Source organism: Barbus barbus (genome assembly GCF_936440315.1).
Source record: "Barbus barbus genome assembly, chromosome: 2".
Classification (NCBI taxonomy): domain Eukaryota; kingdom Metazoa; phylum Chordata; class Actinopteri; order Cypriniformes; family Cyprinidae; genus Barbus; species Barbus barbus.
The window spans coordinates 35,144,521-35,165,622 of NC_136730.1; the positions used below are offsets into that span (position 1 = coordinate 35,144,521).

At 39.0% G+C, this 21,102-nt stretch overlaps 1 protein-coding gene across 2 annotated transcripts in view; it reads right to left on the reverse strand.

Annotated features, from left to right (window-relative positions):
- Window positions 1-985: 985 nt before the first annotated feature.
- trmt44 (tRNA methyltransferase 44 homolog) overlaps window positions 986-21,102 on the reverse strand; it is a 93,035-nt gene continuing 72,918 nt past the window's right edge. For both annotated transcript variants that reach the window (XM_079441557.1, XM_079441556.1), the window contains exons 10-11: window positions 6,680-6,796; window positions 986-2,666 (exon numbers count right to left, since the gene is read on the reverse strand). In XM_079441557.1, coding sequence (XP_079297683.1) covers window positions 2,461-2,666; window positions 6,680-6,796 — 323 coding nt within the window. In that variant the 3' untranslated portion in view covers window positions 986-2,460. The remainder of the gene's footprint in view (window positions 2,667-6,679; window positions 6,797-21,102) is intronic.

The following is a 21,102-nucleotide window of genomic DNA, read 5'->3' on the forward strand; positions in this document are numbered from 1 at the left end:
AACCCTCATCTCTGTTCTTATATTTGCGCCTAAGGTCAGCCATGAAGGCCTACGGGGTTCCCTGGGGGGAAAGTCTTCCCAGGCATCCAATCATTGCTTGGTTTGATCTGTCCACTTCTAGCCATTTCACCTCATGGATATACAGAAAGGCCTTGGAGGCTACAACAAAACGCTTAGTTATACAGCGTACTTGGGAAAGAGACTGTCAACAAGAGGACGGTGTTACGGACTGGGAAAGAGTATGGGAGAACATTTTTACTTCATCTAAAAACCCCAATCACCAAATGATTCATTATAATTTGTGTCACAGAACTTATTGGACTCCACTCAAAAGACATCGTATCGACTCCTCCTTTAGTCCCTTCTGTGATAAATGTCCTGACCAACAACTCGGATCCTTTTTTCATATGATGTGGGAATGTCAAAAAGTAAAAAGTAAAAAGTGGGTGGGTGGTGATGGCGCAGTGGATAAGACACATGCCTTTGGTGTGAGAGACCCGGGTTCGAATCCACTGTGAGACACCAATGTGTCCCTGAGCAAGACACTTAACCCCTAGTTGCTCCAGAGGCGTGCGACCTCTGACACATATAGCAATTGTAAGTCGCTTTGGATAAAAGCGTCAGCTAAATGAATAAATGTAAAAAACTTTTGGAGTGAGGTGTGTAATATCTTATCAAAAAAGATTGACTATCCTATGAACCCCTCTATATTATTATTGAGTGATGACTCTCTGTTGAATCTCTCTAAGCTACAAAGAACTGTTTGGCTGGCCGGCTTAACATCTGCAAAAAAACTGTTAGCGCAACACTGGCTTCCACCATATAGCCTGGATATGTGCAAGTGGTTGATACAACTTCGGGACATTATAATGCTTGAATTATCCACAGCTCGAGTGAATTTGGCACAATACATTAAAGATCTGGACTATAGCTGCTGAGAAGATCTCCAAGTATATTGCACAAAACAATGATCAGGACTCAGAATGAATGCTTAACGCTGTACTTTTATTTATTGTTTTTGCATTCTTAACTGCTGGAATTTGTGTTTTATGATTCCTGTGGCTTTGGTTTTATGTTTACTTTCTATTCTTTAGGTACCCAATTTAAAGAGACCGCAAGGGAAGGGAGGGATGGGTGGGGGGAAAGTTGAATTGATTCGTGATATGTTAAGTTGTTATTCAGGTTTGTAAATTGTTGTTAATAAAAAAAACAAAAAAAAAAAAAAAAACTGACGTCATCAGAACGAGAACACCGTTCCAGAGCGGAAGTGAATTTTCAGTTTTTGATTAAAGATTATGATGGCCTACAATTTTTTTTTCCCCGGTGTATTGACTTGCACGATTTAAGTGTTCACCACAAGTCTAGTAATGTGCATAAAAAAGTAAGTAGGTCCATTTTTGATTTCATGACGACTAATTTTCAAAGCCATTGGCAAAACTATACTGTATACTGCCATATAGATATTTTAATATCTCAGTTTATTAATAATATCTCAAGGAACTATGTAAAAGTAACAAGTAGATTATTTTGCTTAATTAGTACTTAAGTACAAGTAAAAGTACAGCTTTAAAAATTATACTCAAAAAAAGTACAAGTACCCGAAAAAAAATTAATTACAGTAACATGAGTTGTAATTCGTTACGTAAAAAAAAAAAAACAACAACAGAGGTGCTTAACATTTTTGTGGAAACTGGAAACATTTTATTTTAGAATCCTTTATGAGTAGAAAGGGAAAAAAAACAAAACAACAGCCTTTATTTTTTATTGAAAAATCTTTGCTGAATAAAAGTATTAATTTCTTAAAAAATTACTGACCTCAAACTTTTGAATGATAGTTTATGTAAACAAAGGGTGAGGGGTTATAGACATTGGATATAGATATTCAAAAATTCAAAACAAAAGAGTGATCACTATTTTCATATAGTGAAGACACTGTTTCATCACTTCAATAAATTGATGTGTGACTGTGACCTAATCTAATGCTTGGTTACTTATTAATGTGCATCCATGATGGGACCCTGACCTCAAGTGACCCCCATAAGAGGAAGATCCAGTCCGATGACATTTGAGCAGAGGGGCAGTGACCCACAGATGGTCCAACACCCCACTCTTCCCTCCAAATTATTCATGCTCCTAACATTTACACACCATATGCCTCTCCCAACAGAAGACTCTTCACGCTCCAGTGGGGGGGATTTCCTGCCAAACGTTGATGCATCCCATTACACAAGTTTTACATTTTTTGTACAATAAAGTCTGGACGCAGCTGGACAAGATTAATTTTTTCATGTTTCTTACACAACAGAAATAAATTCAGTTACTTTCATAAAAAATAAACCTAATGTCTAAGAAAAACAGTGCACCTGGGATAATTAAAAATTAAACTAAAATATGTTTGAGTTTTTCTTTTTCTAAATGTTCTTTTTCCAAAACAAGCTACTGTTCATGTCTGAATCCTCTTCAGGGTTTTTTTAAGTCAGTCTCTCCATGAGCAAAAGCACAGTCCTCACAGGGCAGAGGGCATCCGTGGGGATGGTGTATGTGGAACCAGCAAAGCCGGGTCTTCAGGGCACCAGTGGGAGGGGCTTTGCGCTTGGATCTCATTCGAGAGCTTTGTGCCGGTGTATGCGTCCTCCAGTCCCGAATAAAGACACTTCCACCCTCCACTATGAAAGAGAAACAGAAGTAGAGAACAATTTACCTGCAAGCCTTAAGAAATAAGAATCATATCAGCAACTTAAGAGAATTCCTTTAAAGGGGTAATATTTTGTGGGGATTTAGCTTGTCTACAATGTTCACCAGAGTGGTGTTTCCTCATGAGATAAGGAGCTTATTTTTACCCTGTCCAAGCACATTCACACTTCAATATGGATTCCTATTCATCTTCTTTAAGATCACACACTAACATGCTCAGTGTCAGCGATGTACATCAGTCAGCCACAACATTAAAAGCAGGTGAAGTGACAGGTGAAGTGAATAATACTGATTTATATTATTACAGTGGCACCTTTCAAGGAGTGGGACATATTATGCAGGATGTGAACAGTCTAATAATTGTTAGACTGTAAACAGTGACAAGACAAGACACAGATAATAAAAATAATAATATGCAAATATACAAAATAGACAATGTGCAAAATAGCACAAACACAATGTACAAAATAGACAATTTAGTATGTACAGGTATGTTAGGTGCAAATTTGAAATGTAATGCAGTATCTCACAGAAGTGAGTACACCCCTCACATTTTTGTAAATATATATTTTCATGTGACAACACTGAATAAAGGACACTTTGCTACAATGTAAAATAGTGAGTGTACAGCTTGTATAACAGTGTATATTTGCTGTCCCCTCAAAATAACTCAACACACAGCCATTAATGTCTAAACCGCTGACCACAAAAGTGAAAATGTCTAAATTGGGCCCAATTAGCCATTTTCTCTCCGCGGTGTCATGTGACTCGTTAGTGTTACAAGGTCTCAGGTGTGAATGGGGAGCAGGTGTGTTAAATTTGGTGTTATCACTCTCACTCTCTCATACTGGTCACTGGAAGTTTACATGGCACCTCATGGCAAAGAACTCTCTGAGGATCTGAAAAAAAGAATAGTCGCTCTACATAAAGATGGAGTAGGCTATAAGAAGATTGCCAAGACCCTGAAACTGAGCTGCAGCACGGTGGCCAAGACCATACAGCAGTTTAACAGGGCAGGTTCCACTCAGAACTCGCCATGGTCGACCAAAGAAGTTGAGTGCACGTGCGTTCAGCCTGCTCAGACCATGTGCCGCACACTGCATCTGATTGGTCTGCATGGCTGTCGTCCTAGAAGGAAGCTTCTTCTAAAGATGATGCACAAGAAAGCTCACAAACAGTTTGCTGAAGACGAGCAGACTAAGGACATGGATTACTGGAACCATGTCCTGTGGTTTGATGAGACCAAGATAAACTTATTTGGTTCAGATGGTGTCAAGCGTGTGGCGGCAACCAGATGAGTACAAAGACAAGTGTGTATTGCCTACAGTCAAGCATGGTGGTGGGAGTGTCATGGTATGGGGCTGCATGAGTGCTGCCGGCACTTGGGAGCTACAATTCACTGAGGGAACCATGAATGCCAACATGTACTGTGACATACTGAAGCAGAGCATGATCCCCTCCCTTTGGAGTCTGGGTCGCAGGGCAGTATTCCAGCATGATAACGACCCCAAACACACCTCCAAGACGACCACTGCCTTGCTAAAGAAGCTGAGGGTAAAGGTGATGGACTCTAGACCTAAACCCTATTGAGCATCTGTGAGGCATCCTCAAATGGAAGTTGGAGGAGCGCAAGGTCTCTAACATCCACCAGCTCCATGATGTCTTCATGGGGGAGTGGAAGAGGACTCCAGTGACAACCTGTGAAGCTCTGGTGAACTCCGTGCCCAAAAGAGTTAAGGCAGTGCTGGAAAATAATGGTGGCCACACAAAATATTGACACTTTGGGCCCAATTTGACATTTTCACTTAGGGGTGTACTCACTTGTGTGGCTAGTGGTTTAGACATTAATGGCTGTGTGTTGAGTTATTTTGAGGAGACAGCAAATTTACACTGTTATACAAGCTGTAAACTCACTACTTTACATTGTTGCAAAGTGTCATTTCTTCAGTGTTGTCACATGAAAAGATATAATAAAATATTTACAAAAATGTGAGGGGTGTACTCACTTCTGTGAGATACTGTATGTATGCGTCTTAAATTTATGATAGTTTCATGTTTATTGTTAAGTGTTCAAATGTTCATGAGATGGATTGCCTGAGGGAAGAAACTGTTCCTGTGCCTGGCCGTTCTGGTGATCAGAGCTCTGTAGCGTCGGCCAGACGGCAGCAGTTCAAAGAGGGAGTGTGCTGGATGTGAGGGATCCAGAGTGATTTTGCCAGCCCTTTTTCTCACTCTGAATAAGTACAGTTCTTGGAGAGTGGAGAGGGTTGTACCAATGATTTGCTCAGCAGTCCGGACTACCTTCTGTAGTCTTCTGTAGGTCAGATTTGGTAGCTGAGCTGAACCAGACAGTTATTGAAGTGCAGAGGACGGATTCAATGATGGCGGAGTAGAACCGTTTCAGCAGCTCCTGTGGCACGTTGAACATTCTCAGCTGGCGAAGGAAGTACAACCTGAATGTCCCACTTCAGGTCTTGAGAGATGGTGCTGCCCAGGAATCTGAATGACTCCACTGTTGTTACAGTGCTGTTCATGATGGTGAGTGGGGGGAGTGCAGGGGTTTCTCCTGAAGTCCACGATCACGTGTTGAGCTCCAGGTTGTTAAGACTGCATCAGACAGCCAGCTCTTTAACCTCCTGTCTGAAAGCAGACTCGTCACCGTGCTGAATGAGGCCAATCAGTGAGGCCAATCAGTTTAAAAATATATTTAAACTTCTTATTCTAACAAATACCTTCATCAAGTCTGTTCTTGCTGCGTGTTTCAAAGCAAAGCGCACACATTGTTGAGGCGATCAGCTCATGATCCTGTGTTTTCCGCACCTCAGAACAGCTCAGTTTAAAGTGAATGAATGCAGTGAACTCGCAGACACACTCTGTCAGTTTAAATCTAGATTAAAGACACATTTCATTAACCTGGTTTACACATAACACACTACTACACTTTTATTATTCAAATCCGTTAAAGGATTGTTAGGCTGCATTAATTAGATCAACCGGAACCGGAAACACTCCTCATAACACACGATGTACTCGTTACATCATAAGAAAAATGGCATCTATGCTAATATTTGTCGGTTTCTTTCTTATGCTGTTTCTCAGACCGTGTCCGGATCAAATGGTGGATCGGTGCCGGGAGATGATTGTCCGCGGAGGCCGGACACCTGGATTAGCCCCGGGAACATATCCCCAGTGAAGACCTTGACTAAAAATACAATAAAACTAAAAATAAAACAAAACAAAATAACTAAAAAATATAATAAAATACCTAACTACATAATACTATTATTGTTAGAAATTGCAACAATATAAAAATAGAAATATAAAACATTTATACATTTAAAATTTTAATTAAATCAATAATCAAACAAACAATAAATAAACAATAATATCCTGGCCAGAGGAGAACTGGCCCCCCGACTGAGCCTGGTTTCTCCCAAGGTTTTTTTCTCCATTCTGTCACAGAGGGAGTTTTGGTTCCTTGCCACTGTCGCCTCGGGCTTGCTCAGTTGGGGACACTTGATTTCTAGCGATTATCGTCAATTTGATTTCACAGATACTATTTAAACTAAACTGAGCTAGACAATGACATCACTGAATTCAATAATAAAATCCCTTTAACTGAAAATTGAGTGTTTAATCTTATTATTATACATTACTGACACTCTATCCTCCAATTCGATACTGTTAAGTGTTTTGACACAATCTGTATTGTTAGAAGCGCTATACAAATAAAGGTGACTTGACGTCCACGAGACTACTGGTGCCAACAACATCTAAACATTCTTGAATCAAAACATGAAAATTACTTAAAATATTAACTATTATTTTCTAAAAAATAAAAATAAAAAATAAAATAAAAAGTAAAACAAAATATTGTTAGTTTTTGCTTTAAAAAAAATATCTGCCAATGAGGAAAAAATACTGAGCAAGAAAATCAATTTTGCAGTGTAGCTGACATATATAGTGCTAGAACAGGGCTAAATACCTCTGAACACCTGGTAGTTGTTTTTCAGTAGAGTCTGGAGACCGCCACACTCTTTCTTTAGTGCTTGCAGAGAGGACTGGTCCAGGAGGTTGACTACTTCACTAATCAACAAACTGCCTAAAAAAAGCAAGGAGAAGGGGTGAGGGGAATTAGAAGAGGAGGAGAAAGAGGAGCAGAAGTGACTTACTATATCACATTATTCAAAGTTTAATTTCTTTTCATTGTTTTTATTACCACACAATCCCTAACCCGTTTCAGGTTTTGAAGAAATAATGTACAGTCAGGCTGCCATTACTACAAAATAAACCCTGACAGGCTGACTGTACAGTATCCCATTTATGGCATGGCCATAATTTTTTAATGAATAAACAAATAAATAAATAAATAAATAATGATTTGAATTTAAATTATTTGAGAAGGAAAAGACGTGAAAGAGACATGAAAATAGAATATAATCAGTCACATGCACTGGCAAAAAACTTATCAAATAGTTTTTTTTCCATAAAAAAGGAAGAGAGAGAGAACTCTCATTTCCTGAACTAATTTTTTAGTTGCAATCTGTTATAGCCGTTATGTTGATTGCCCATATGGAAACTCAGTTATTTCTCTAAAACAAAATCACTCAAATTCAACACTATTAAAACACCTTCTAAATGTACTGTTATCAATGATTTGCTTTCATTTGTCAACTTTTGCACTGTCTTTTCTGAGATTGGTAGCTGATTTTTGTTTTGCGAATTTATAGCTTTGTGACTCAACTGAAAGCAGCCGTTTCAAACATCTGATGCAATGAAGGCGCTTGCCAAAGAACCTGTCATGCCACAAAGTGAGAAGAGTGAGAAAATAAGTATTGGCTTTGATTTCCTGTAGAGGAATTGCAATGCTGGCCTATGTTTTACAGTAAGCAAGACATATTCAAAGTATTGAACAATGATCTGTTCATCTCTGGTCCATCAAGCTATAAACGGCCAAAGGGAATAATAGCCACTACCAGCTACCAATGCTCTAAAAGTCAAGAATACATTACCATATAGATTGCTTTTGGAGGTAAATTTACACTTGGAACATCGCATATTGCATTTACTGAGAAACCAGACCTGAGCTAAGTACTGAAGTATTGAACCTGATCTCATAGAAGTATTGAACCTGATCTCATAGTATCACAAAGACCCATAAATTTCTATACCCGATCAATGAGCATCCTTTTTTAGACACACTTATAAGTAGCATCTAAAATCTCTCCTAGTACTCAGGGAATACATTTTAAATGACTCTGGAATCTACAGACCATAATTGTGTTGCCATAGCAACAAGGAGTAGACACATGGGTTGCGAGACGTGATGTGCTACAGAAACCGTTTCCCCGACCAGTGCTCAGTGAACCCAGTCACTGATGGCTTGACCCACAAGTTCATCTTCAGATACAGTGAATGTCAGTTTGGTTGTGTTGAAGCACAGCTAATAAATATACAATTCTCCTAACCTTAAACCTGCCCATACATCCCTTCTCGAGCGGTAGCTGGAATGTAGCTCTTCAGAGGTCTATACACATTTTAATCTATTGGAGTTTATGTCCATGCACTTTGGCCTTGGTAAGGGGGAAAAAGCAAATCTTTAAACGCATTAAACTATGACATGCAATTTTTTTCCCCTAAAATAGTAAAATATGTTATTTTGTCAGGTTGAAAATTAAGTATTTTTACTTATAGTTGGTAATATGACCAGGCAGCAGACATAAGTAATCAGTTATGACGCATCGCATACAACAATCTCAGATTGGCAGCCCGTATAGATGGTACCAGACTAAATTAATCTGATCTTGGGCGAAGAAATCCCCATTTCATCTTTAAATGTGTAAATCTTCTCTGATGAACAAATCTCAGATTAGCCGCATAAATTAATCTGCGTGGTGTAGCAATCCCACTTGCAGTAGTATTAAAACTGGGCAACGAAGAAATCTTGCTACAGAATATTTAGTTAAATGGTGATTTGAGGCCTTCTTGTAACTTTCGCGTATCATTGTAGTCACTGAAGTGATGCAATTCTAGCCTAGCTAACTAGTAATTGCTATTGTCTGTGAAGTGAATGTGCTGTCTTGATTTGTGAAAGTTGTATGCGATGCGTCATAACTGACTGTGCGCGAGTGCCCATGCATGTTTACTCTCACTCTTGGTTTCATTTCCTGTTTGTGCTATCACCTTCTGTTAGATTCAGGTACGCCCCTCACATATGTTGGTTCTATTTGTTTTATTTTTATTTTGACTTTATTCTACCTCTCTTTGATTTTGTTTTCATTAATTTACCTTTTAGCTTGAATGTACAATTCAGCTAAATTGATTTTAGTTAAATCTGAGATTTAATTAAATAAATTTGTTTATTTTATTTTTAATTATTTTTATTCCTTTTAGTTTCCTAAAGCTATTAGGACATTTTCATTTTTACCTTTACCTTATTTTAGTTATTTGACATCCTCCCTCTCGGTATAGGATTAGAGCAGTTCTAGCAACTGTTGTCCCCTTAATGAGCTGTACAGGTTATTAGTAGCCTAATTCCTGTTTTTTCTATTACCCTCTTACACCAGGGCCCTGAGCAGACTAGAAACACTTCCTATTGTTTCTGTTTGTTTACCTTGAAGTGGTTGATGTGTCCCTGCTAGCGTAGCCAACAGTCTCCCTAGGTTTTATGACCCTGCTACATTCCTTTGAACAAGTGACATCTGCTTAGTCATATCTCCTAGCTTAAACTAATTAAGCAAAGCCCTTCTTTCTTCCTCTGTCTCTTCCTGATTTTATTTAATTTTGTTTATTTGATATCTTCATAGTGACCAAGCCTGTGAACCATCAGTGCCTTGAGTAATAGTTTGACCACACGTATAGCCAGGTCATCAGCTGACCCCTACTTACAGCCCTGTCAACAAAGTACCTGTAAACAAACAAACCCTGTACTTGTGTTCTTAGCACCCTACGTCACTAGCTGCCCCTCACCAGCTATTCAAACCTTACACGGCCTACAGAGCCATTCCCCATACAGATAGCCTTCTGCCTCTGTACATACTCGCACTTGCCTTCTGCCTCTCACTCTCTGGTGTTCCCCAAGTGTGCCAGTGTGTCTCAGACATTCCACAGACATCCAGCCCTGCCAGCTCACCAGGACCATCTGAAAACCTGGCAGAGCACTGTGATGGACATCCTTCAGCCGAAAGCAGCCACTGACCTGAAATAGTAGAAAAAGGAAGAGCGAGACTGCGACACAAGTGGGCACCTGAGACCCAACCTGAACCACCAGGAGCTGACTAGCATCATCATCTACCTGGCCCACACCCTCAAGGGCCTCAGACAGGAGGTAAATGAACTGAACCTGCAAGTCACAGAGTTCTACAGGGAACTGACATTCGCTCAGCGAGAGAAGGCACAGAACAGATGCAAAGAACCTTACAGAATGGCGCAACAGAAGGAAATCATCAGTCTTCAGGAGGCTCTAACAGCTTCTTCACACCAGGCGCAGCGTGAAAAAGCCACCAGACAGGACCTGAAAAGAGAACCGTTTCACACAATGTCACCGTTAAAAACAGCGTATCTGGAACTTAATGAGAGAGACACCAGAACTAAGGCCTCAGAAGGCCATTTGCATGGAGCCAGAGTTGAAGTCCAAACTCTCACTCAGCAATTCTGCAACATGAACGAGAAGCTTGACATGGTTCAGAGAGAACTGAAACAGTCCTACCAACTGAGCATGAGGCACCCTGCTGCACGTCACACAGCCAGCAGTGCAAATCCCCTCACTCCTGTACACAGATATGAAGGGAGGAGCCAAAGCCTTCTGCTTGACATTTCACAAGTCAGCTTCCTGAAAACCTCTGCAGCAGGAAAGGGATTTATTCAGGCAAGCCCTGAAATGGCACATGGAGTGACACTCCAAGACCTCAACCGAATGGCCAGAAACATCCCTGCATTCACACCAGAATTTGCAGGAGAGAATGATGTTTACGCTTACTTAAGAGAAATTGACATTCACCTGCAGTCTTGGACCAGTGTGAAACACCAAGATAGACTCTCTCTGCTCTGGATCACCGCTAGCCCAGAAGTGCGACGCTTCCTGGCTCGACAGCCAGAACACATCCAATTGGACTACCAGCAACTTAAACAAGCTATCATAAAGGAATTCTCAGAGCCAGAGTCTGAACACGGACTGATTGCTGCCCTAGCCATTGAACAGGGCCGTCATGAAACTCTCCGTGATTACTACCACAGACTTGAACGCCATGAACCTGGGATGGAGGAGGACACCAGCTTCAAGAGCCTTTTCCTCCGAAACCTCCACCCCATTGTAAGTCACCGTTTAGGCATTATAGCCTGCCACACAATGCCTATTCAACAACTACGTGATCTGACACAGAAGGCCTTTAACAAGCACAAGGCCTCTACCAAAGGTGTTTGTAAGACCCCACTGATTCTGGAATGCACAACCCAGAATCGAAAGCGGGCACCAGAAGGCACCCAGCATTGCCACAACGCAAGGCCCTTCTACAGAAAGCCACTAGCCAGCAGAGGACAGAGCCGTCACCATGGCAACAGACCCAGGTCCCAGACCAACCACTGGCAGAAACCATGGAAAAGGCCATCCTCATCCTGCGAACACCACGGCATGTTCAACGACAGTCCCCCACAACATCCTCCTCCACACCCTTCACACAGGTGCCAGACAGATGTTGCACAAGGGCAGCTGCACACACCTACTTCTGAGTTACAGGAGCTGCTAATACCAGCAAAAGAGCTCCTTGAACAAAACTCAACTGAGGAGTACAGAGGGCTAACAACCACCTGCTGTCCTCCTGCCATCATCACTAGGTCAGTCTGAGACTCTCTTCACACTACAAAGTCTCCATAAGAAGTCCCTGTGACCCCTGGAACCACCTGCACTCTCACCAGGGAGAATCTAACCCGGCTGTTCCACACCACGGGTACCACAGATAGCCTACTGGCTAACAACATCAACAACCATCTGAGCTGGACCAACTCACTTCAGGATGACAGGTGACACTGCCTGGACACCTGCTGCACAAGCTCGAGGACCCGCACCTTGCTACAGCATACCACAGCACCACAACCACTCCTGGAGCAACCAACAGCCCGAGAGCCACAACTGTCTCCCAGCCGTGGGTGGCAGGTGCGCGTTTGATTGTTCTGCATCTCTAACGTCGCTCGTTGCTGTCTATTGGACGGACAACAATGTTCGAAAGGGGGGTGCTACACATACTGGGTGCTAAGTATGTCTGTCAATGACTTCAGGCCCCCGGTTCCATGGCAACTGATCTGATAACACTAATTTATTGCTCAAAGGAATGCGGGCAACACTCACTTCATATCCCCTTAGGAAAAAGAGACATTAATAGTTTGTATATCAACTTCCAATCCAGTTCATATGCAAATTACCATGCATGGAGACAAAGAGTTGTAAACTTTCCCTCCAAAAGATCAAGTCACCATATGCTCTTTGACTCCCCAGAGGTGTGACCTCTATAGCAGATAAAGCTCTCACGTAAGGGACGCCCCAGCAGTCTGCGGTTCTGTTAGATTCTGAGAACATGAGGATGTGAGCTAGAATTCTGCAACTTTTAAGTTTGGCACCAGGCCTTGCGGCCTTGACTTTCCATTCAACCAAATCTCCTTGGACCTTAGCAGATCCCTTTCTTAGCTCTTTTTCACTTTCTACCTGGGAAGAACATTTCTACCTCAGAACATCTTTGGAATTCATCACTCTTCAGCCCGGAAGAACGTGATTGGGAGTCCAAAACCTTGAAACCATTAAGACTTTAATCTTAAACTGCATTTTGGACACTCGTCACAACCAAGCAATGCAAGTATAACATATACTAAACCTCTGTTTCGTTTAGTTAAAAGTTATAGACCCCGTTATGAATGGCGCTGATGGTTTTAATCAGGTGGTTAACTGACTCTTTCCATAACTGCATTCTCTGGTTTTCCTGATGGTTTCATCCATCAACTCCCACTAGCCCTTTCCCCATGCATGAGTGATTGCATTTATGTTTGTTTGTTTGACTAGTCTGTGTTAGTATTTAGTTAACCTGTTAACCTTTGCCCCCCATTTTGGGCCTCACAGGTGAAAATAACCTACCTAAATTAAAACGGTAACAGTTCCTGACAAAGTGTGCTACACAAACAAATTAGGTATCTTTGGAAAGAAGACACTCTATATGCTTTACTATCCATCATCCAGAGTTGATAATGCTCAAAAAGATAAAAAGTTATAGACACTGACGTGCCTTGAAAAATATTTTTCCACACTGAATGTTTATTTCATATACAAATACATTAAATAAATCCTGGAGCAATCCAGAAAAGTAATGGATTGAAAGCCACATGTCTCATGAGTTTATATTTCAAATTTGAAGACGATACCATGAAAAATGAGATTCCTGCAATATTTTTTTCTGAAACTATTTATAGTCCTCCCACCCCCCCGTTTGAGGAAAAATAACCACCAAATGTATTGCAGAATTATACAATTATACAAACTATTTTATTCATTATACATATTCCTGCATAGTTTTTCAATTATAAAATTATAGACAGAATTTTAGACATCATATAAGTGATTTATTTGAGCACTAAAAAATACAAAAATAATTGAGTAATAAAAAAGGAAAAAAATAGAAAACAATGCTTTGTATATGGTATGCATGTATATATTCTGATTGCCAGACATAAACTGATATTGGCAGACATGGTCATACAGTCAGTAAACACGCTGATGTGTACAGATACAGATGATAATCATACAGATGGGCCATATAATCAATAATAGCTGATCATTGAATCACAATGATAGCCGTCATAGAGTCGGTAATAAACACGCTGATGTGCGTCCATACATATGATAATCATGCAGATACGGCCACATTCCCTACACAATACACACACACACACAAAAATTGTTGAAGAGAAAAAAAAAAAAATTTTATGGAGAAAGTAGATCGCTAAGTTACGCCCCGCTCAGATCACAGCGTGCGTCACGCTTTCAGGAGAGAGCACCAAATTCAAATAAACTATATTCCGCTTATCTGAGACTTTTTTTTCCATGGACTGTCTCATTCTGTTTGTAAAACTGTATGCTACAACACCGTGTTGTTTTTTTTACCACCAAGACGCTGTTTTTGAGCAAAATTTATTCCATAACGGACGCGAACAATAACTCTCCCGAAGAAATTAAATGTAAACAAAGGAATAGTCATCCTTATTACAACGTTATTGTTTCGCTGGACTAAAAGTGCTCTGGGATGTTGTTCTGTGGACCCTTACCTCTCTAACTAAACTGGGATTTCAGCAGTGGACGCGTTTGTGACTCGTTATTACAATGAATCTGGTACGTACTGCTTTTTTATTCTGCATGTTTTGATGTGTACTGCTTACACAAATGTAGCAAATACATTCCTTATAAGCTTTCCATCGGAAAACAGCGATCTGTCGTCGATGCTTGAGGCTTAGACCTTCAGAATGATATATAGTTTGTCAAGATTAACTTTGTCCCATTTCATTTATTCGATTAGAAAACAATGACACATGCAAACAAAGAGCGTTCAGTGCGCCATCGCTCTGGCAAAGGTTAACAGGTTAATAAAACTCTTGCGCACAAACTACAGTGCCTTGCCAATTAATGTCCCTTTATGATTTTTGATCCTTACTACATGCTTTAATGTATTAACTCTCTGGGGTTGGCTGTATCGCCGGTGATACGAGCTCGGTTTTTTTAAGATCAGTGCAAAAGACACTAAAAATACTCTGTTGATTTTAGTCACAAATAAGTGTTATACATCAATCGAAACGGTTTAGTGTCTACTTTTTTTGCGTACACTCACAATTACAACAAAACTTTGTGGTTTTGGGGAAAAAAAGAAAACAAACTGGGTGTGCTCTTTGCCTTCATCTCTGCTTTTTGAATCGTGCCACTAAAATGAACTGTAACTCAGCAAATACTCAACACAGAAACATGGGAGTTATCTCTATAGAAAGCTTGAAGTGTCAAGCGTCTTATCGAAAACAAACATTTTGTGATGAAGTAATCCGTATGAAACCAACACGATGTTCAGTCTTTCCCGTCTAACTCATTATTCCTAATGCGATCCCACCCCCTCGCACCGTTCATATGTAAATTACCACGTGAGGTGCGTGCAACAAAGAGTAATGAGGTCGTTCATCGCGGCTACTGTTCGTTTCTGGAAGACAACGCGGATTTAAAGGCTGGATTTCCCTCAAAAATTCCCTCAAGAGTTCATCCAGAAGAGGAGATCAATTTGATGAGTAAGTAATGTTTCTTTTTTGCATTAGTTAACGTGTTATTGTGACAAACTTGAACACGTTTAGTTGGGTTTTTCATGATGAATGCTACGCATCTAAGAATGTTTAGACCATGTTTATAATTAAAGGTGCCATAGAATGAAAAACTGTCTTTACCCTGGCATATTTAAATAATAACAGTTCTGTACATGGAAATGACATACAGTGAGCCTCAAACACAATAGTTTCCTCCTCCATATGTAAATCTCGTGATTAAAAAAGACCACTGAAAAACAGGCGAATCAGAACATAACACCGACTGTGACGCAACAGTCGGGATCACTACGCCCCCAACATTTGCATAAACCCGCCCTTGTTCTAAGCCGGCCGAACCATCAGAAGCTCTGCAGGTATTGTAAATAAACAAGCGCGGACAACAGCGAAAATAACAAAATAAATTTTATGTTCCAGGCCGTGCAGGGGGTGTGAAGTGCAGGGATGGGTTGGTGTCTGTATTCAGAAAGGCACAGAAAGCAAATAACGCGAGCCACTAAAGGGACATGGTTAGCTCCTTGCTAGCGGTAGCCTGTTACAGTACATAAGATTTCACTCTCAGTAAGGAGAGATGAGGATGATGGCGAATGACTTACAGATCCTGAGCACCACTGACTTCATCTGATCTTGTGAAATGTGTGGTAAGTACTGTTGCTCCATAATGTAAACATAGTTTGTGTGATCGCGTCTCTTGAAAGTGAAACTATAACGTGATCGATGGATCGTTCAAAAGCAGTTTCAATGCCTCGCATATTAATAACGGCTCCCTGATGCCCGCGTTTTATATACAGTATAATTACCCGACGATATAACTGTGACAGAAAGTATTTAAATATATATTTTCCTCCCTGTGCTTCCTTCTTGCTGATGAGCTGTACTGTGAAACAGCCAATCAGAGCAGAGCTCAACATTGAGCAGCACTGTGAAACAGCCAATCAGAGCAGAGCTCATTATTATTCATGACCCTGCCAAATAAGCCAATAACAGACCGTTTCATTCTAGGGAGAAATCCTAGGGTTGTAAATGGGCATGTAAAATCGTTTCTGGAGATTTTTTGCCCTTACCTAAGCCACAAATACCTTCTGTGTAGATATCAGAGAACAATTTAAAATACTGTATCAATGCATTCTATGGCACCTTTAATACTCTTTTCACAAATAGATTTAATAGCGTGCTAAACAACAATTAGTTTCTCGTGTATAAAATATAATTTTTTATAGTACAAAGCACATCCTTTTATAGTACAAAGCATGTGTGAGTGAGTCTACATAGAATCATAACAGCCACTATAAATTCATACATACTAGGCTATATGATTACACAATCAGTTAGGTTTTTCCCAAACCATAATTCCTGACTACAATGTTTGAAATAAAACATTTTGAATATGATAGGCAATTCATTGTTTTTAAATTTCTTACGGCGCGATGATGTTTTCATGCTCTATATAAAACAACAAAAGTAATGAGTGGACACTGTAACATGATGAATGCTAACGAGTCTAAGTATGTTTAGAACATGTTTATTATTAATAGCCTACTTTGTTCAAAAATAGATTATAATAATGTGCTAAACAATAATAATTTGTTTCTCAGATATAAAATGTCTGTTTTTACGATAGCATAAAGCATTCGTGAGTCTATGGCTACAAAACATATACATATACACATATATACATATATATATATATATATATACACACATATATATATATATATATATATATATATATATATATATATATATACATATATATACACATATATATACACATATATACACATATATATACACATATATATATACACATATATATACACATATATATACACATATATATATACATATATACATATATATATACAGATGCTCCTGATATTAACATGCTCACAAATGTTTTTTGGGGTCTTGTTTTTGGTTGTTTGTATTTTATTGAATCAAATACCTGCACCACAGGTGATAAATCCTGATGACTTTCTTCAAACTGTTTTCCTCTGAGAGCATTGTACCAACATCAGATGTTCAACTATACTGATATTCTATGGTAAAACAAGATCCTTGACTACTGATTTTTTTTCTTTTTTTCTTCTTGAATCCATGGAAAGTAGCAGAAACACTTAAATAACATGTATATATCAGGTATGATTTACTTGTTTCGCTTGTTGAACAGAATCTGTTGCAGGAATGACTGAAAGTTTGTTCACATCTCTGTGGTTAGATCAGTGTGCATAATGATGTGTGTTTGACCTTCATTATGTATGTTTTGATTATACGGTGTTGTAAATAAAATACAAATAATTAAAAAGATTTTTTTTTTTAAATTTCAATCTCACACACTGATGGGCCATTAGGGGAGGGCCCTTTGTCTCTCGTGAAAATCACTTAATATTCAAGGCCATTGCCACTCCCTCGCATATTGGCTTTCAATCACAAAACATGTCTTTAAAAATTTTAATCAATAACTGTTTTCTGTGAATGAGTAAGCAGAATGATTTTCACATAATTGTTTAGTAAATATTCTAGCCTACAAGACTGAGTACTCAAATGTCTTATTCAGGACTATTTAGTGTGGGTTTTATGGCCTTATTTCAGCTACACACCCCCAAAACTTACTAATCACGCATATTTTTTTGCTGAAAAATGCAAACATGTACATCCATCTTGGTCCCATAATATTGTAGCACAGTTTGTGGTGAATACAAAAAAAATTACATGTTGGTCAATAGTATGTTTTCAGTAGCTGAAATAAGCACAAATATCAGGGCATGTCAAAACATCTCAAGGGTTCCAAAATCACCTCAGACCCCAGAGGGTTAATACTTAGGAAAGTATTTTCTGTGGCCAAGAAAATATACTTTCTTACAGTTGATATGAGCTTACACTGAATGTTTGCTGGACGAACAGATTAGATGGCAATTTAATTCTGCGACAGTTATTACTGTCAGCCGATATAAATAATTGTAATTAATCATAATTAATTGTAATTATTTCTATACAATTCCCTTTTAAGCTAATTTGCTACAACAATATAGGCTGATAAGAATGTAATGCTGACCTAAAATACAAAATGTTTGCCCTCTCTCTTGACCGTTCCCACATCTCAGACCTCAAATACACAAAATATTACCCTTTTTGAAGTAAAGAGTAAATAAAATACTATACAAAACTTATTGAAACAACCAGGGGCAGTAGCATAAACTTAGCCACCATATTAACCCTTGTGCATCAATAAAAAAAAAGTTACACTTATGTCCATAGTGGACAAAAATGTCCATGTCAAAAAAAACGGTCATAAAAATTGGAAGCTTGGGAGCACAGACTTAAGCTTGGTCTCATTTTAAAGAAGACCCATAGCAGATTATTGTTGAAGTAAAAAAAGTTTAAAAAGCGAAGAAAAAAAAAAAGTTATACAGGTTTAAGTTTATGAAAATGATTTATGAACAATATTTTATTTTATGAATATTTTATATAGGAAACATGTCGAACTCTAAACCTGCTAGAAAATCAAAGCCATAAATCTAAAGTTGTGTTCCAAATTTGAGGTTGATATCTCAAAAAATTAGCTTTCAGTAAAATTTTGTTTGGGCGCAGTACCAAATTTTCCACATTAGATGCCAGCAAAACTCTGCTGGTGCACACAGTGGTTGGATCTGTGATTTGCAGTAGAGTTTCTCTCTCTCAATTTTTACAAGAACACACATACACACAATGTTTATGCCGACACACACAAATCACACTCTGACATCCATACCAACACACCCACACAATTATAGCTGCATTATTTTCCAATTGGCTCTATAATATGCAGAAGAAAACAGGAATAAAGCAAGTATTTGCTTTATAGACCAAACCTGAAAAAAATGGCACCATCTGGTAAAAAATTACATTTTGAAGCCTTGCCAACAGAATGAAAGCCTTTTAACAAAAATTGCATCAACTTTTAATCTCTTTTCGACTGAGTAAAGAAAGACATGAACATCTTGGATGACATGGGGGTGAGTATATTATCAGGAAATATTTATTCTGGAAGTGAATTTATTGTTTAAATGGGTCATATGATGCGATTTCAAGTTTTCCTTTCTCTTTGGAGTGTTACAAGCTGATTGTGCATAGATACGATCGCTGAAGTTTCAAAGACTAAAGTCTCAAAACAAAATAATATATATTTTTTTTTAAATCAAAGTTAAGACTCTGCCACGCCCCCCTAAAACGGCTCATTCAAACACACCCCCACATGTCTAAGTCATGATGTGGAAATTTGCGTAACGACACCCAAATGTACACACAAAGAAAGAAGGTGTGGTTTCAGTAACCGCAGTAGTGTTGATGCAGCCATGACACAGAGACGCTGTGTGTTTCTAGGCGAAAGCAAAAGCATATTATTTGGCCTTCCGAAAGTAGATGCATTTAAATGGATTCAGCTGTGTATGTGCAATCAGTACCTTCAGCTGTGTGTGTGCAATGGATCATGCACACACACAGAACAAGATTTTGTTTGGGCGCAGTACCAAATTTTCCCCATTAGATGCCAGCAAAACTCTGCTGGTGCACACAGTGCTTGGATTTGTGATTTACAGTAGTTTTTCTTACTCAAATATTACAAGCACACACACACAAAAATTTTTTATGACACATACAAACCACACTCTGACATCTATACCAACACACCCACACAATTATAGCTGCATTACTTATCGAATTGGCTCTATAATATGCAGAAGCAGAAAACATGAATAAAGTCGAAAAGAAACTCAGTTGAAAAGAAATTAAAAGTTTTTGAGGAAAACATTCCAGGATTTTTCTTGACTTCAATGGGAGCCAACAGGTTGAAGGTCCAAATTACAGTTTCAATGCAGCTTCAAAGGGCTCTGCGCAATCCCAGCCAAGGAATAAGGGTCGCTGGGATCTTGTAAAGCCATATGGAAGCCGCATTGAAACTACAATTTGGACCTTCAGCCTGTTGGCTCCCATTGAAGTTAAGAAAAATCCTGGAATGTTTTCCTCAAAAACTTTTAATTTCTTTTCGACTGAGTAAAGAAAGACAGGAACATCTTGGATGGCATGGGGGTGAGTACATTATCAGGAAATATTTATTCTGGAAGTGAATTTATCCTTTAACCTGTTAACGTTCACCAGAGCGACAGCGCACTGAAGCGTTTTTTTCCCCACTAGTTTAATGTTTATGAATGAATTTAACGTGAAAGAATATCATTAATCTTGGCAAACTATATATCATTCTGAAGGGCTAAGCCTCAAGCATTGACGACAGATCGGTGTTTTTCGATGGAAAGCTTATAAGGAATGTATTTGCTACATTTGTGTAAGCAGTACACATCAAAACAGGCAGAATAAAAAAGCCGTACGTACCTTTATCATTGTAATAACGAGCCACAAACGCGTCCACTGCTGAAATCCCAGTTCAGTTAGACAGGTAAGAGTCCACAGAACAACATCCCAGCGAGCACTTTTAGTCCAGCAAAACAATAACGTTGTAATAAGGATGAATATTCCTTTGTTTATGTTTCATTTCTTCGGGAGAGTTATTGTTCGCGTCTGTTATGAAATAAATTACGCTCAAAAACAGCGTCTTGGTGGTAAAAAACAACACTGTGTTGTAGCATACAGTTTTACAAACAGAATGAGACCGTCCACGGAAAAAAAGGTCTCAGAAAAGCGGAATATAGTTTATTTGAATTTGGCGCTCCCTCCTGCCAGCCGTGAAGCAGGCCATGACGCGGTCATCTGAGCGGGGCGTAATTTAGCGATCTGCTTTTTACATAAAAAAATAAAAATTCTACATTTTTTGTGTTGTGATTACTTATATATAATCTATAAGTATAATTTATATATAACAATCTATAATATAATATAACAATATACAAGTAATCAGTCTTGCATATAATTGTAACAGGGCGAACGAGACATGAGACCTGCAGATCCATTTGCAAGCTTTATTCCAAGACATGGTCAAAAACACAGGCAGGGTCAAAACATCAGCAAACAGGTATAACACAGGCAAGACAGAGTAATCCTAGGGCAAGCGTGGGTCTTTGATCGGCGAACAATATCCAGAGG